Source organism: Eleutherodactylus coqui, chromosome 5, assembly GCF_035609145.1.
Source record: "Eleutherodactylus coqui strain aEleCoq1 chromosome 5, aEleCoq1.hap1, whole genome shotgun sequence".
NCBI classification, from domain to species: Eukaryota; Metazoa; Chordata; class Amphibia; order Anura; family Eleutherodactylidae; genus Eleutherodactylus; species Eleutherodactylus coqui.
This window is the reverse complement of record NC_089841.1, coordinates 108,220,896-108,237,262: the sequence shown is the minus strand read 5'-3', so window position 1 is coordinate 108,237,262 and position 16,367 is coordinate 108,220,896. Positions and strand designations below refer to the sequence as shown.

The following is a 16,367-nucleotide window of genomic DNA, read 5'->3' as shown; positions in this document are numbered from 1 at the left end:
ATGAAAGCAAGTTGGGTTATACACTTCTGTATGGCCATATTAATGCACTTTATAATATACATCGTGCATTAAATATGAGCCATACAGAAGTTATTCACTTACCTTCCCTGCGCTGGCGTCCCCGTCTCCATAGCTCTGTCTAACTTCAGCGTCTAATCGCCTGATTAGACGCGCTTGCGCAGAAGGGTCTTCTGCCTTCGGCTCGGTTCAGCAGCAGCGGCGTTCTGGCTCCGCCCCCTTCTACGCGTCATCGCGTAGCTCCGCCCCATCGCGTGCGCCGATTCCAGCCAATCAGGTGTCTGGAATCGGCACACGTGATGGGGCGGAGCTATGCGATGACGCGTAGAAGGGGGCGGAGCCAGAACGCCGCTGCTGCCGGGCAGACCCAAAGGCAGAAGACCCTTCTGCGCAAGCGCGTCTAATCGGGCGATTAGACGCTGAAGTTAGACGGAGCCATGGAGACGGGGACGCCAGCGCAGGGAAGGTAAGTGAATAACTTCTGTATGGCTCATATTTAATGCACGATGTATATTACAAAGTGCATTAATATGGCCATACAGAAGTGCTGAACCCCACTTGCTTTCGCGAGACAACCCCTTTAAGATGGCACACTTGCCAGAATTAAAAGGAAGAATTTGAAAAAAAAATGGACTCTCATCCTGCTTCCCATCTATGACTTAGTTCTGTAATCGGGTATCTGCCTGGATGCGTTACAGATTCAAGGTTCAGGGCTCCTACCTACTTGCATTTTTTTAAAGCTAATGTCAATTAGACTTTCCAATGTTAAAAACGCATCGGACAGAAATCGCAAAGCACAAAGTTACGATGAGTTTTTAACATTAGAAAGTCCCATTGACATTCCCGTTAAAAAAAACACAAGTGTGCGGGAGCCTTCATGCGGCACCGTTTGCTGCATCTTCCTGCAAAAGTCACACAAAAAGCAAACTTAAAAACTTGACAGGACAGCCCACCATTGTTTAACACTGCAGGATGCTGCTGTAGCAATCACAACATTAACCCCTGGATACTTTGGGCGTACATACATGCCCTCCAGCGTTGGGCTTTGTATATGAAGTTGAACTGTGATCCAATCAGCGCTCACAGTTGTTAACCCTTGAAATGCCTCGATCGTAATTCAGGGGACCGGAATGCCCCTTCCCCAATTAGATCGCGGGTTCTATTTGGTTGCCATGGCAACTGGGGAATTTCTGAAGGCTTCCAGGGCTGCCATGAATGCCTATCTAGGCCAGCAATAAGTTTTGTCTCTGCAGTTGAGTCTGTCATTAGATTGGATGGGAGAGTAATCCTGAGCATACACCATTATGGTCTAGTTTGTGCATTTGGTGGAGATTATCCTTTTTGGATGGAATTACCTTTAATGTTACAAGTTAAGTAAACTTCACGCAAAACAAAAAAGTACACTTTTGGTTGTAAACAGGCTGTTTTTATATCTTCTTCATTGTAGAAAAAGTATACACAACCAAGGCCGGCTCACGCGAGCGTGTGGCAAAACGCTGCATATGGCAGCGATTTTTGACTGCGCATGACTGCAATGAAACTGTGCATGTACAGTGTTTATTACGTATCCATAGAGAACAATAGGGCTTTATAGCGCGCAATACATGGTAAAATAGAACATACTGCATTTTATAAGCGCGTATTTGGAATTCTTAATTCTGCCAAGGTATAAGAGTGTGGTGCCGGGCTACTTTCCAGGCCCCACCCTATATAATTAAACGTGCTGCAAATGCAATACATTTTAGGTTTTAATTAGTTACCATTTCAAAGATCTGATTGCTGTCACTCCACCACTAGGACTGACATGCCGCCGTTTTTTTCATTTATTTTGATTTCAGTTTTTGTCTAAGGCTCTAAACGCAGGGATTAGCTTACCAAAGAATTATCATAGATAGCATTTATCTGCTGCAACACCTGCAGAATAATAGAGGACTTTAGGGATCTAATTGATATTTGACGGCTACATTTGACCAAGGCGTATCATCCTGGTCAAATTTTGAACTTTGAGAATAGATTTTGCTCTTAAATTGACCTTATTCGTAGTTATTATTACGGTTTAGGTACTTTTCTGGCTCTGTCCTGGAATATATTGCACTTGGAAGCACTCTTCAATTGCAATTTGGCTGTGATTTCAGAGCTGCATTCAGACAGACCTAGATTCGATTCCTCGGTACCCGGCTCTACCGGTCCTGGATACCTTTGAGGTCTCGTTAAGAACCATCTTTTTAGCCACAATCCAGTACATTACTGGAATAGCGTATTGGAACCCCTGAGGAACCCACTAGGTGGGGGAAACGCGTAGGGTAACGCTTTGTTCTTCTTTGACTAAATACTTCACGTGTGTCAGCTCTTCCAATAACTTGACATACGATCGCGTGTCACTTTTTCCAACGATTTGACAGACGACTAACAAACTTGGACTATCAAAGTCATGTTTTATGACTGACTTAAACCTAGTTGGTCATTACACACGAGTGGCAAGTGTTCTTGAATTATCGTTTTTCACTCGACCCACTATTTGTATGCTTCGTTCTTCTTTTTTATTTTAGTTATTCCTAATAAAAGTTATATTTTAATATTATTAGCTCGAAGGTCCACACAGTAAATTTTCTTGAAGTTTGTACTTGGACTTATACTGCCCCTGTAAATTTCTGTCACTGATTTGGAACTTTGTTACTTACATCTAAAGCCTCACAGCTTAAGGCCCATTTACACACCAAGATAATCTTTCAAAAGATTGAAAGCTTTAGTGATCATTTTGCATAAAGTGTTAATGAACACTAATGTCCATTGACACATTATCATCTTCATTTGCATACAAAAGGGCCTCCAAGAGCTGTTTGCAGAGCCCACCATGTGGGCTGGGCTCTGCACACAGCTGCATTGTTCTGGTCGGGGCTGCAAACAGAATACAATGTAATCTCCCAACTCCCGTGGAAAACACAGCATGCGGTCTATTGAGAGGTACTTTTTCTCTCTGTGGCTAAACGATGCATTATAAGCTCACCTTAAAAACATCGTTCAGATGAAAAGTGCACGATGCCCGCGTTTCCATGCCACATTAATCGCTCATTTGAACGAACTTTGAGTGATAATTGTTGCGTGTAAATGGGCCTTTAAAGTTTGTCAAAGTGCATCTAGTCTAGGCAATCATCTGTGAACTAGACAGGCTGTACTACAGAAACACATTTTGCCTACATCGCAAACTACCAATTGAGGCAAACTCTCAGCTGTGAAAAGTAAGCTAAAACCCAGAATCTACTTGTTTTTGACAGCAGGGGGGGGATTTTGTAAATAGTAAGGCAATCCAGAAGCTTTTATTATGCAATGATTAATTGTTTAATTTACATAAAAGTAGAAATCCCCTTTAAAATGGAACCGGTCATCACATTTGAGCCCCCAAAACAATATTATTGGGCTCAAACATGAGGAAACAGGGAGCCCCGGGAGCTGTGCTTCATACTCGGTGCTGGAACGCAGCATGACTATTTTCAGCCAGCCGAGTGTCCGTGCACCCGTTCATCACAATGGTAGAACGTGGGCATTACAGCCGTCTGGAAATAGTTACACTGTGTGCACACGCCAACTCCGCGGGGGACACAGCACAGGAATGGGGCACCCGGAGAGTATGAAACACAACAACTTCTCTGGCCTCCTCGTTCTCTCACGCTTGAGCCCCATAATGTAGTTTATTGGGGGTTCAAGGGTTATGACGGTGGCCCTTTAACATTTGGTGCGTCTACTGTTCAACATACAAAGCGGATCATTGTAGGCAGACAGATACATTCAGTTTAGAACAGGTAAGAAGAAGACGGCTCAGTAGGGCTTCAGCCACTTTATATATATTTTAAGATCCAGAGCGTTGATAAAACGGTGATGTGATATTCATGCGTTATAAATGTTTCCTCTGCTCTGTGGACGAAATACAGCATTTAAAAACTCATCACTTTCTCTCAGCATTAAAGGTTAACTATGTGAAGTGAACTGTGAAAAGTGCCAGGACAGCTTGAGTGATAATAAGTGCCTGCTTGCCAGTCTGTTATGGTAAATGGATCTCCGCATTTAAAGGTGATTAGGGGGTTGGAGACGCTTTGGCCGGCCACCGAGGACCCGGTCCCCCTACTTGACTCAAATGTTAGGCAACAGGATTAATGTCCAGACAGGACAAGACCTCTGGGCTGACTATTAGAGTCACAGAGGCCATTTGCACTTGTCGTCCAGTAGTATTTATTAAGGAAGAATGCCTCATAATGATCCTATCATTTTCACATGGATAATTATTGGGCATTTTAGTTGTTCTTGGGCCACATTTACTGTGATACTGAATCAACGATGGAGATAGCGCTTTCAAACAAACTTCTGTGTGGTCATTTCTTTATACAGTTTTGTACAAAAGGTTTAGGCAGCCTCTACAAAAATCAAGAAAACATGTACAAACACCAACTATTTGGTAGATGAAATCTAGTTGCGCACATTTTCATGTACCATTACTGGTTATTTGCTGAATTTATCCAATTAGGTTTTATTTTTCACATTTCATATAGACAAATGTTTCAGCACCTTCTAGTTTAAGCAACTGTCTTATATTTGTAAGGTTCCAGAGTTAAGGCAAGTCTCTGAAAAAAAAAGACCATTTTATGAAAGTATTTCATGCCTTTTTTTGAGCCAAAGCTCAAAGTGGATTCAAAAGAAATAGGAAATATAAAAGGGAAGGACTTGAACTTCTTTCTCAAGTGTTATGGAGTGGCAGCATACATGTTTGACTCCATACTTCTTACTACGACTTCCACATTAAGGTTATGTGGATGGGGACATAGCCCCTCATTCTAGAAATTAGTGATAATTCTAGAGACAAACCTTCGTCAATCTAACATTTAGCACCTTTCCATTAGAATATCCCTTAGATTAACTTTTTTATGCCTTAAATGGTTTGTATCAGAATTACAGGTTAGTCCATATTTAAACGGTAGGGTATAACTTGCTGATTGGTGGGGAACTCACCGCTAAGACTCCCACCAATCTTGAGAATGGGGGTACCGCGTCCTCCTATTCTCATCACTGCGGGGAAGCCTCTCTAACCTGCAGTGGTTGCCACACTGAGCGCAGTGCTGACCTTGCATGCTTTGTCAGCATTCCATTCCTTTCAATGGGGCTGATGGAAACACCCAAGCACTTGCTGTTATGCTATCTCAAACAACCCTAGTGAAAATGAATGGTGCGGCACTGTGCTTACATGGCCAACCCTCCATTCAGTCTCCTCTTTTATGCAGGGATGGTGCAGCAAGCCCAGAGTGAAGAAGGGAGGAGACATGGCATCCTCATTCTTGGGATTGGTGGGGGTCTGAGCTGCAAGACCCCCACCGATCAGCAAGTTATACCCAGTCTTGTGAATAGGGAATAGCTTATAATACTGGTATAACCCCTTAAAAGAGGTACTCCTAAAACTGAATTTTATCACCTATCCACAAGATATGTAAGAAAAGTCTGATCAGTTGGGGCTCTACCATCGAGACTGATCCCATTGATCCTATAAACAGACGTCCCATGTCCCCTTCAATGCAGATTATTATTCCCCCCCCCCTTGCAATGAGGAGGAGATTGAATGGAGCGGCAGTCAAGTATGCGTTACTCCATTCATCTTCAATGGGACTGCTAGAAATAGATCTTGTACACTGCAATTTACATCAGCGTCTTTGAAGATGAATGGCACGGCACCCCACATGCTTAGCTACAGCTTCATTAAATCTCCACGCCACTACAGGGGTGCAAGGACCCTCCAGTGAGGAGGAGAGGTGGGGGAGGGGAATGGGATCCTCGTTTTCTGGATCACTGGGGGTCTCAGCGGTGAGACCCATAGAATTCAGGCTTTTAATCACCTATCTTGGGAATATCCCTTTAATCATAGTTAAAAGACAATTACTGACATTTTTGGGACCTTTCAAGCATCTTTGGGTTTTTGCATTATTTTTGGTAAATTTATCAACGGCAGACTGATTGTTATAGTAAATACCTGATGCAGTAAGAGAAAAAAGTCAGTAGTAAGAACATATAAAATATATATAAGAAATAATAAAAGCTAAAAAAAATGAAACTACCGTTTAACTACCAAAGAGACTCGTGTATAAAGAGATTCTTTAATGTAGAATGATGAAAGGTAACTAATACTTACCAGCTTTTGTAAAGATAATGGCTCATTAGACATTTGCTTGCTGTTTTCTGAGTAAAGCTTTTTAAAAATCACCTCTGCAACCAACATCTGAAGCCACGGCGAAGCAATGGAGGAAACAAACTGGACTTTTTCTTCCATTGTAAGCTCTAACAAAAGTAAGACATATGTTATAAGAGTTCTCTACAGGTACAACATGTAATGAAGCATGCGTATAATGTACACCGAATAGCAATTTGCTCCCCTAGGGCAGACCTCAGGGACCTCTGCTACAGGCGCTCCATTTGGTAGAAAGTAGTGTTTATAGCCAGTGTCCCCAAAAACTGCTCTAGGGGACTGAATTGCTTCGTGGAATGCACTACGGACTGCGAATACTCGGCACGCTCATGTCAACAAACTTTATTGTTTAATAGTATCAAAACTAAAGGGAAAGGATAGAAAATAAAGACTGATCTATATTATATTCAAACACTAGAGTCTGGTTTTAGACTATTTCTTAGAATTATTGACCCACTTTAAATGTTGGAATCTGAGAGGAGATACAAATTTGCAATACCTTCGCATGAAACACAGATGTAGAATACATAGTCATTGGCAACTTGATGCAGCAAGTTTTTCTTCAGGTAGAAGCCGAGGAGTATCCAATATTCCACTACGGCAGCGAGGATCCCATCCACGTGTGCGGTCACCTCTTGGGAGAACGGCTTTTACAAACATAAAAACGTAAGCGAGTTCACAACCACCTTAACATTTAACGTTCAAGTGTAATGACAACTAGCATAAATACAACTATGTTGGCACAAACAGCTTACATACATTCATACCATACTACCATGTGGTTTTGAACTGATTGCAGTCAAGTATTTAGACAGTTTGACACAATTCTCAGAATTTAGCCTCTCCACACCAGCATAATGGATTTGATACAAAGCAATTAAGATGAATGACTGCCTGTTTGCATCGGCCTAAGGTCATTCAGTTTTTATGTCCATTAACACTTTATCAGCTTTATTTGCATGTAAAAGGGTCTCCGGGACCTGTTTGCATATCACAGCATGTGGTCTAAGCTCTGCACACAGCTCCATTATTCTCGCAAGAGCTATCGGCAGAATACAATGTAATCTCCGACCCCTGTGCAGAACACAGCGTGCGGTCCGTTATCTCTCTCGGGCTAAACGATGGATTTTAAGCTCACCTTAAAATCATCGTTCAGCCAAACAGTGAACGATGGCAGTGTTTACATGCAACGATTATTGCAACGATTATTGCTCATATTATTGCTCATATTCCATCATTTGAACGAATTTTGAGCGATAACGTTGCGTGTAAATGAGTCTATAGGGTCAGATCGTTTTAAGATTAACTTTACTTAAATTAGTTAGCCAACAAGTTAGTCAATACGTTAGACAGCAACCACCATCTAACATATATAGATTTTTTTTTTCTTTTTACTATTTAGTATTTGAACGGCTGCCGTAAGAAAGAGAATTTACTCAAGTTTGCATGCACTGCACATTGGGTTCAGCTGAGCCTCACATGCCTGGCATCCATTCCTTTCGCTACTTACTGCAACTGACTTACATTCACATTATTTTATCCCCATGACATTTGATCTTTTACTCCTTTTATAAAGATCACAATGTTTACTAGTGCAGCAGCTGACATCAGGCATCTGGCCAGATATCACAGCATGTCTTGCTAAAAACAATGCAAGTGCCAATGCCATTAATAACCCAACTGAAATTGACAGGATCATTATAGGGAATGTTGGAACGATAACCTCTGACAGTCCCACATGGCCTGCAAGTATGGCCATCTTCAATTGCTCTGACAGTCTGGCAACGATTTGGCTGCAAATTGGATATTACCTCTGTTGCCCATTATTCCTTGTGAGCAAATCTTTGGATCCCAGTGCTCAAAAATGACAACAAAAGTCAAGAGAGTAAACACCCTTGTGCTACAGACTAGAAACGTGATGATTATTCAACAATCGTAATACTCACATTATTTACCCCATGCATCTTCTTATGACACATTATTGAAAGATCAGTCAGCACACTAGTACTCTTCGTTAAGAAGGCCATTGTTCTGGTCTCAGGCCAAAATATTCCAGCAATAAAAGATGGAAACAAAGTTTTGCGTGACAAATCCCCCTGTTCACAAAGTCTAAAAACAATAAAAGTGAAAGTTGTATTAAGGCAGTTTATTTCCCCTGTTCAGAATAAAAATACAGTTTGTGTTGTTGCTGTGTGAACATACCCTTCTACAGGGTGGGCCATGAGAATGTAACCCACCTCCGATTCCGGAACCACACTCTCTGGAAGAGGACCAGACACTTTTTAAGGATTCTACCCATGTGGTGGTTTAGCGCCCCTATTTTTTTTTCCTTCAGCTACCAAAATTATTTTTGCTGCGCTTTTCTTTCCATGACATATAGGACTGTTATTTATATCTTTTTTTCACTGACAGCTTTTGTTTTATTGGGGGTAAAATGCTAAAAAAAAAAAAAAAAAAATTCCGCCCTTAACCCCTTAGTGACGGCGCTATCGTAAAACTACGTCCTGCTGTTTCAGGACGTGTATGGAGGGAGGTAGCACCGCTATCTTCCTCCAGACAGCGCGGGCGTCAGCTGTTTATTACAGCTGACACCCGCGGGCAATAGCCGCGCTCGGCCGATCGCGGATATTAACCCTTTAAATGCCTGTCAATTCTGCGGTGAGATCGGCGGAGCCGTGCAAGTGTCATGGCAGCCGGGGGCCTTTAGAAAGGCCCCAGGGCTGCCTTAGCAGACTGCCTATCAAGCCATCCCCGTGGGGTGGCTTGATAGACTGCCTGTGAAAAAGCAGTATGACGTAATGCTATAGCATTACGTCATACTGCAGGAGCGATCAAAGCATCGCATGTTAAAGTCCCCCAGGGAGACTTCAAAGTAAAGTAAAAAAAAAAAAACAATAAAGTTTTTTTAATTGTAAAAAAAAAAAAAAAAAAAAGTTTTAAAAGTTTAAATCACCGCCCTTTTGCCATATCTATTATTAAAAAATCTAAATCATAAAATAAAAATATGTATTTGGTATCGGCGCGTCCATAAAAGTCCGATCTATCAAAGTAGTGCATTATTTTTCCTGCACGGTGAACGTCGTCCGAAAAAAAAAAAATAAAGAACGCCAGAAATACACTTTTTTAGTTACCCTGTCTCCCAGATAAAAACGCAATAAAAAGTGATCAAAAAGTCGTATGTATTCCAAATTGATACTATCGGAAACTACAGGATATCCCGCAAAAAATGAGCTCTTGCTCAACTATGTCGACGAAAAAAAAGGTATTGCGCGCACAAAATGACCGCAGAAAATAATTGAAAAAAATTAAATACCTTAAAAAAAAAAAAATACAAGTACTACAGCAAAAAAAATACTACATAAGTTTGGTATCATAGTAATCGTACTGACCCATAGAATAAAAAGATCAGGTCGTTTTTGTTGCAGTTTGTGCGCCGTAGAAACAGGACGCACCGAAAGATGGTGGAATGTCGTTTTTTTTCCCCATTTTTCTCCGCTTACAATTTTTAAAAAGTTTTTCAGTAAATTAAATGGTACAATAAATCGTGCCATTGAAAAATACAACTCATCCCACAAAAAACAAGCCCTCATACAGCGACGTGGATGGATAAATAAAGGAACTACGATTTTTTAAAAGGGAGTGGGGAAAAAAAATGGAAAAAAAAGCAAAAAAGCTCCGTCACTAAGGGGTTAAACATTTATAGTTTATTTTAATTAGTATATTTAGGCTAAAATAAAGTATGTGAATGGGTTCCTCATTTTGTTTTAGACATTTTGATGTAGAATATGAATGGTTTTGGATTACAGGGTGCATACGTTTTTGTTGGCGTCTGCTTTGGGTCATTTTCTTTTTTATGTCTATATTTTTAGTTTATTGTCTAATTTTTTTAAACTTATTTTTGTAACTTTTTTTCACACGTTTTAGTTTTTTTTGTTTATTTCACACTTTTCCACTGTAGCTGATTGCTCAAAAAACACAGCAGCACAACCAGGAAATTGGTGTGAAGTATCAGGAACATAAATAGTAGGCTCAATTTTCTGTTAATCAGCTGTGAATATGTGGTTTATCTCAACATGTTTGAGCAGCTTTACAACCAACCAAGGCCTCGTGCACACGGGCTGATTTTTGCTGTGAAATCGGGGGCTAGCGTTTGCCTACGGGTTCCGCAGCAACAACCCTCCATAGCAAGCTATGGAAAAAATGGTTCTTCATGCACCTGAGCAAAAACCAATTCCAATTTCGGCTCGCGGATAAATAAAAAAAAAAGGAACATGCTCAATTTCCTGCGATCCCGCATGGACTGCTTTCATTGAAGTAAATGGAAGCCATCCGACCCGCGGCCTGTCCGCAAATTAACATTGCTAATTGCAAAAATATTGGCACCCCACATAATTTACCTAATCTAATTTATTAACTTCCCGCTGTCCTACAAACATGAAATTTGGCAGGAACATTCTTTTGGTCCTAAATAGGAAAAGTAAAGGGGTCACAACTCGATTATTCAATGGTAATTGTAAAAATAAGTACACCCCTATGTAACTTCCCGAGGCCATACAAGCGTGAAATTTGATGCAGGCATTCTTTAGGTCCTAAATGAGGAGAGTGGGAGGGGTGACACATTCCACAGAGGGACATCAGTACATGTAGCCTGAGGAGAATCTAACGCTCCTCTATATGTATACATATTCTGTTCCTCGGTTACTCTAAAGTAACCTTGACTTCATAAAATTTTCAGTGCGAACAACACGTAAACACCTGTATCAAATTAACTCAGGTGAAGCCGGGTATATCAGCTAGTCTCAAATATGTGCAAACATACTGTACAAAGTTATATATATATATTTATTCATTTGCGGCCCCCCCATGACAGCTTGAGGTTGTCGACTACCTCCAGTAACAGTCAGCATGGAGCTGCCACGTCCCTGCTCCACATGGCTTTAATCCCCAGAGGAAGCATGTTTTTACGTCCCTGAGGATTAAAGCCCACTAAAGCAGAATGTAAAAAGGCAATGGGGTGGATGCCAATAATTACCCCTTTAGTAATTCATCACTATTGTAGTAAGGAACACCGTCATTTTATAGGTATCACTATGATGTGTACAATGCATTGAATCGGGAGAATACTCATCTGAGTAAAATTACATACATCTCAAAAGGCTTAAGAAAAACTATATAATATAGGAGCAAAAAAGATGAGTTATTGAAAACAACAAGATTAAACACGTTATCTACAAGTCAAGATTATAAACTCACTTTTTACTAAGGGCTTTTACTTCTTCTTGCATCACATTTGACAGAAATTTTAGCAGTGTTGCAACAATTTTCCTCCTTTTAGGAGTATCAATTTCCATATCAGAGGTGTCATGGCATAAGCACAGCCTGTCCTCCAGAAAATATCTACAAACAGGAAGGGAACCTCAATTAAAACAGAAGGTTTGGCCTCCTCTGAATATTCACCCAATGACAGACGTTGTCCTGCATGCTGTACGGTTACCAGGAGTATTTTATTCCATGCTTGTAGGAGAGTACAACATTGTCTCACATCTAAAATACAGAATCTATTAGACAAACAATTCTCACACCGTGTAGCCATTGGAAAGCCATTTGCAGTGAGTTAATAAGGCGCTGTATTCCATCCAGTGTGTTTGGCTAATGTTACTGTACCTGAAACTCTTTTCTATAGTTTCAGGCATTGGTTTCGGTCACGATTTCGTAGGAATACACTTTAAAAAAATCAAAAACTTAAAAGAACACAAGTTAATGTCAATGAGGTCCATCTGGAGTCATTTATCTGCTGTACGTGTAAGGTGGTAAGGAATCTATGGAGTGGAGCTTACTTCATATGCCGTGGGTGACTTGAAGGGCAGGGGATAACCCGGCCCTCCAATGCCGCGGTGAGTACTGGCTACAGTGTCTGAATTACTAGCTAGTGGAAGAAGGGCTCCTACTGCTACAAGATACAGCCCCCCTCCCCAATCCTCTTGATTCAATTCTGGGGTGCTGCCAAGTGGCTGTCATGGCAACCTGGGGAAGTCTCCCATATCTGCCATTGCAGCACTCCTATTAAGGCAGCACTTTAAAAATGTGATAGCATAGTCTCAATACACTGCAGACTTTTAAGTATTGCAGTATATGGTTTCTTATTGTACAGTCCACTAGTGGGGTGAAACACAATGAAGACTATATAAAATTTGGCATCTCTGTAGTTCTTTTACCCAAAATGTTATGTTCACCACATTGAAAAAGACAAATAAAATAAAAAAAATTGTGCTTTGTTGCGGGGTTTTTCTCTACCACCCCCCCCCCCACCCCATCCCCCCAATATTTTTTCTATAACCTTTTCAAAACATTATATGTTGCTATTAAGGACGGGCTCACAAGGCCATAAGCGTAAACCGAAGCGGTGCTCCCACAGTGTTATACAGCTGTGAACCCGGTCATGAGCCTGCGTATGGCGGTGAAATTGTAGTGCACATGACCACATACTCATGCAGGCGGCCATGTGCAGTACAACTATTTTTTTTCTGCTTATATTTCCCCCACCATCACTTAGGAATGACGCGTATACCGGCAGCCTGTACACAATGCAATTGCGTATGGGCTGTGTATATATACGCGACAATGGGCTTTATTTTGTAAATAGATGCTGCATTCTATTTTACACTCGCAGTTTACGCAATTCCAACATGCTAATGTGAGCACGACTGTGTAATGCAATGTAATTGGTTGCCTGCGAGCTACAGCCCATCACATGGGCTTACAGAGCCTGCGTAATACGCAATTCCTATACGGTTGCGTGAGCCTGGCATTAGAAATAGAGCTCGTCATGCAAAAAAAAGTCCTCGTACTGTTATATCAACAGACTAATAGAGTTACGATTTTTGGAATTGGGGAATGAAAAAATAAAAAATGAAAAATGGCTATAGCAGGCAGGGATTAAAAACAGAAGCCGGGACACTTATGTGAAAAGACACGATTAGCACCCCAAACCAGCAGAGGAGATGTTATCTATAATGTAACAGTTTCAGAAATAATAAGCTCACTTACAAAATGTACGTGTGTTTTTTATGCATCATAGAATTTCTCAATCTTTTAATGCTTAGAATGCTCCTTACCTTAACAGGGTTTCGATGAACAACCATGTTCCCTTCTTGCAAACTGGACACTGAAAAGTGGTAAGGTAGTACTGAACCATCCGATTGGATTCCCATGGAGGACAATAATGCACAAGGTTGGAAAATATATCCAACAACTGACCAAAGTTGTTGACGTCTACATTCCCCTAAAAGAAAGCAGAACCTAAAATGATACAAACAATAACACCAACAAACAGCAGCCCAAGTCTGGAGGGACAGGATCTTTTAGGAGCTACAAGGTTTAATCCCTTAACGACTGCCCCATCGGGAAACTACGTCCTCAGTAAGTGGGCTTTAATCCTAGAGGACGTAGTTTTATGCATCCTCTTTGGATTAATGCCCACTGGCCTGAGGACGTGACAGCTCCATGCTGTCGGTGCCCGCAGGTAGCCGACAGCATGGAGCTGTCATCCCAGGATGCGGGCAGTCCCCCCCAGTATTGCGATCGGCGTTATCCAATGGATAGCGCCGATCGCAAAAAAGTAAAGAAAAGTGCCTAAAAAGTTAGATATTCAGCTGCCCTGATGGATCGGATCCATCAGAGCAGCTGAAAATTCTTACCTGGCTTGTCGGCGGTGTCCCCCGGAGATCGGGTCCTCCCGGACCCGCCGGCGGTCTTCTGCGCATGCGCGCCAGACGATGACGTCAGGCGCATGCGCAGAAGCCCGGGAGCCCCCAGCAAATTTGAAATCTCCTGGCTCCCGGCTCCAGAAGGTAGCCTGGAACCAGGAGGTGTTACTGGGGACCGCGGTGAGCGGTCCCTGTGCACGCGATCGCCGCTAACCATTGGATAGCGGCGATTGCGAAAAAGTTTTTTTAAAAAGTCAGTTTCACCTCCCCTCATGGATCGGATCCATGAGGGGAGGTGAAAATACTCACCTAAGTCCTCCCCGATGTCCCGAGACCCGAATCCCCGTCTGCGCATGCGCACCCGATGATTGACATCAAGCGCGTGCACAGACGGGCTCGAGCCCCGGAAAATTTAAAATCCCTCTGCTCTTGGCTGCCATGTGTAGCCAGGAACAGAGAGTTTATACCGGGGACATGATCACTGTTATCCAATGGATGACAGTGATCATGTAAAGTTTAAAAAAAGTGTAAAAAGTGAAAAAAAAAGTGTAAAAGTAAAAAAAAAAAAAAAAAGGTTAAAAAAAGTTTTAAAAAGTTTAAAAAAAGTTAAAAAAGCTTGCGTTTCATCTCCCCCCACGGATCATATCCGTGAGGGAGGATGACATGACGTACCTAAGGCCCGCGGATTTATCCGCGGACCTTACCCCAGCTTCGCCAAAATGGCGGACGCATGCGCAAAAGCCGTGAATTGCCACTTTTTACACCCTATACCCACCACTGAGGTCAAGAAATGACCCCCAAAAAGCATGAGAGGAGGGGGGATACACGGTTTTATTGCCCCATGTACCCATCCCAACCAGCCTCCGTAATTACCCCTGTCTTCGGAAATACCACACAGTTCACATTATTACTTTTATCTAAGATTTGGGGAACGCCGAAAGGGGAGCGGAGTGTGTGGGGGAGGGGGATTTTTAGGGAGTCAATTTTTATTCCGTACAAATGAACAATGGGGCCTTGAATTTATTCAGTTCTGCCCTGAAATCCAACGGGTGTTCCCTGCATTACAGGCCTAACCATGTGTCCTATAAGTAGATTAGGGCCACAATGGGTATGTTTTTGAACATGGGACAAACGGGGGTATCCATTTTGGGGTGAAGGTCTTCATTCCTATGTAAACTGTACAAAAAAAAACAGTTTTTAAATTGACAAAATTGCCAAAAAAATGAAAAACGTAATTTTTTCCTTCTGCTTAGATTTATTCAAAAACTGTGGGGTCAAAATACGCAGTACACCCCTAGATGAATTCATTAAGGGGTCTAGTTTTTAAAATGGGGTCATTTGAGGGGGTTCTTTATCGTTTTAGACGCTCAATGGCTCTATAAGTGGGCAATGGGGCCTGGAATTTATTCCGTTGTACCCTGAAATCCAACGGGTGCTCCTTCCATTATAGGCCTAGCCATGTGTCCTTTAAGTAGATTAGGGCCACAAGAGGTATGGTTCTGAACACGGGACAAACAGGGGTATCCATTTTGGGGTGAAAGTCTTCATTCCTATGTGTGCTGTACAAAAAAACCTGTTTTTAAATTGATACAAATGCCAAAAAAATGAAAATTGTATTTTTTTTACTAATGCTTTGCTTAGATTTATTCAAAAATTGTAGGGTAAAAATACACAGTACACCCCTAGATTAATTCGTTAAGGGGTCTAGTTTTCAAAATGGGGTCATTTGTGGGGGCTCTCTGTCGTTTTGGCAGCTCAAGGGCTCTACAAGTGGGCAATGGGGCCTAAATCACCTTCATGCTAAATTTCTGTTCTGAAAGCCACCGACTACTTCTTTCATTTTGGGCCCCGTTGTGCATCCAGACAAAAGATTAGGGCCACAATGGGTATGTCTCTAAACACGGGACAAACAGGGGTATCCATTTTGGGGTGCAAGGCTTCATTCATGTGTGTGCTGTACCAAAAAAGCAGTTTTTAAAACGACAGAATTGCCAAAAAAACGAAAATCACATTTTTTTCCTTTTGCTTTGCTTGAATTCATTCAAAAACTGTGGGGTCAAAATGGGCAGTACACCCCTAGATAAATTCGTTAAGGGGTCTAGTTTTCAAAATGGGGTCACTTGTGGGGGTTCTATTTGGTTTTGGCCACTCAAGAGCTCTACAAAAGGGCTATGGGTCTAAAACGCCTTCAAGCAAAATTTATGTTCTGAAAGACACCGACTACTCCTTTCATTTTGGGTCCCGTTGTGCATCCAGACATAAGATTAGGGCCACAATGGGTATGTTTCTGAACATGGGAGAAACGGGGGTATCCATTTTGGGGTTTAAGTCCTCATTTTCATGGGCAATATAGGAAAAAACTATGTCTTTAAAATGAGATATTTGCAAAACTATGACATTTTATTTTTTCTCCTCTAAAT

At 41.7% G+C, this 16,367-nt stretch overlaps 1 protein-coding gene across 1 annotated transcript in view; it reads right to left on the bottom strand.

Moving 5' to 3' along the window:
* The window catches only part of SLF1 (SMC5-SMC6 complex localization factor 1), an 81,199-nt gene that overhangs the window by 24,815 nt on the left and 40,017 nt on the right, over positions 1-16,367 (bottom strand). The window contains exons 8-12 of the mRNA XM_066603000.1: positions 13,357-13,523; positions 11,495-11,638; positions 8,188-8,350; positions 6,741-6,888; positions 6,188-6,333 (exon numbers count right to left, since the gene is read on the bottom strand). Coding sequence (XP_066459097.1) covers positions 6,188-6,333; positions 6,741-6,888; positions 8,188-8,350; positions 11,495-11,638; positions 13,357-13,523 — 768 coding nt within the window. The remainder of the gene's footprint in view (positions 1-6,187; positions 6,334-6,740; positions 6,889-8,187; positions 8,351-11,494; positions 11,639-13,356; positions 13,524-16,367) is intronic.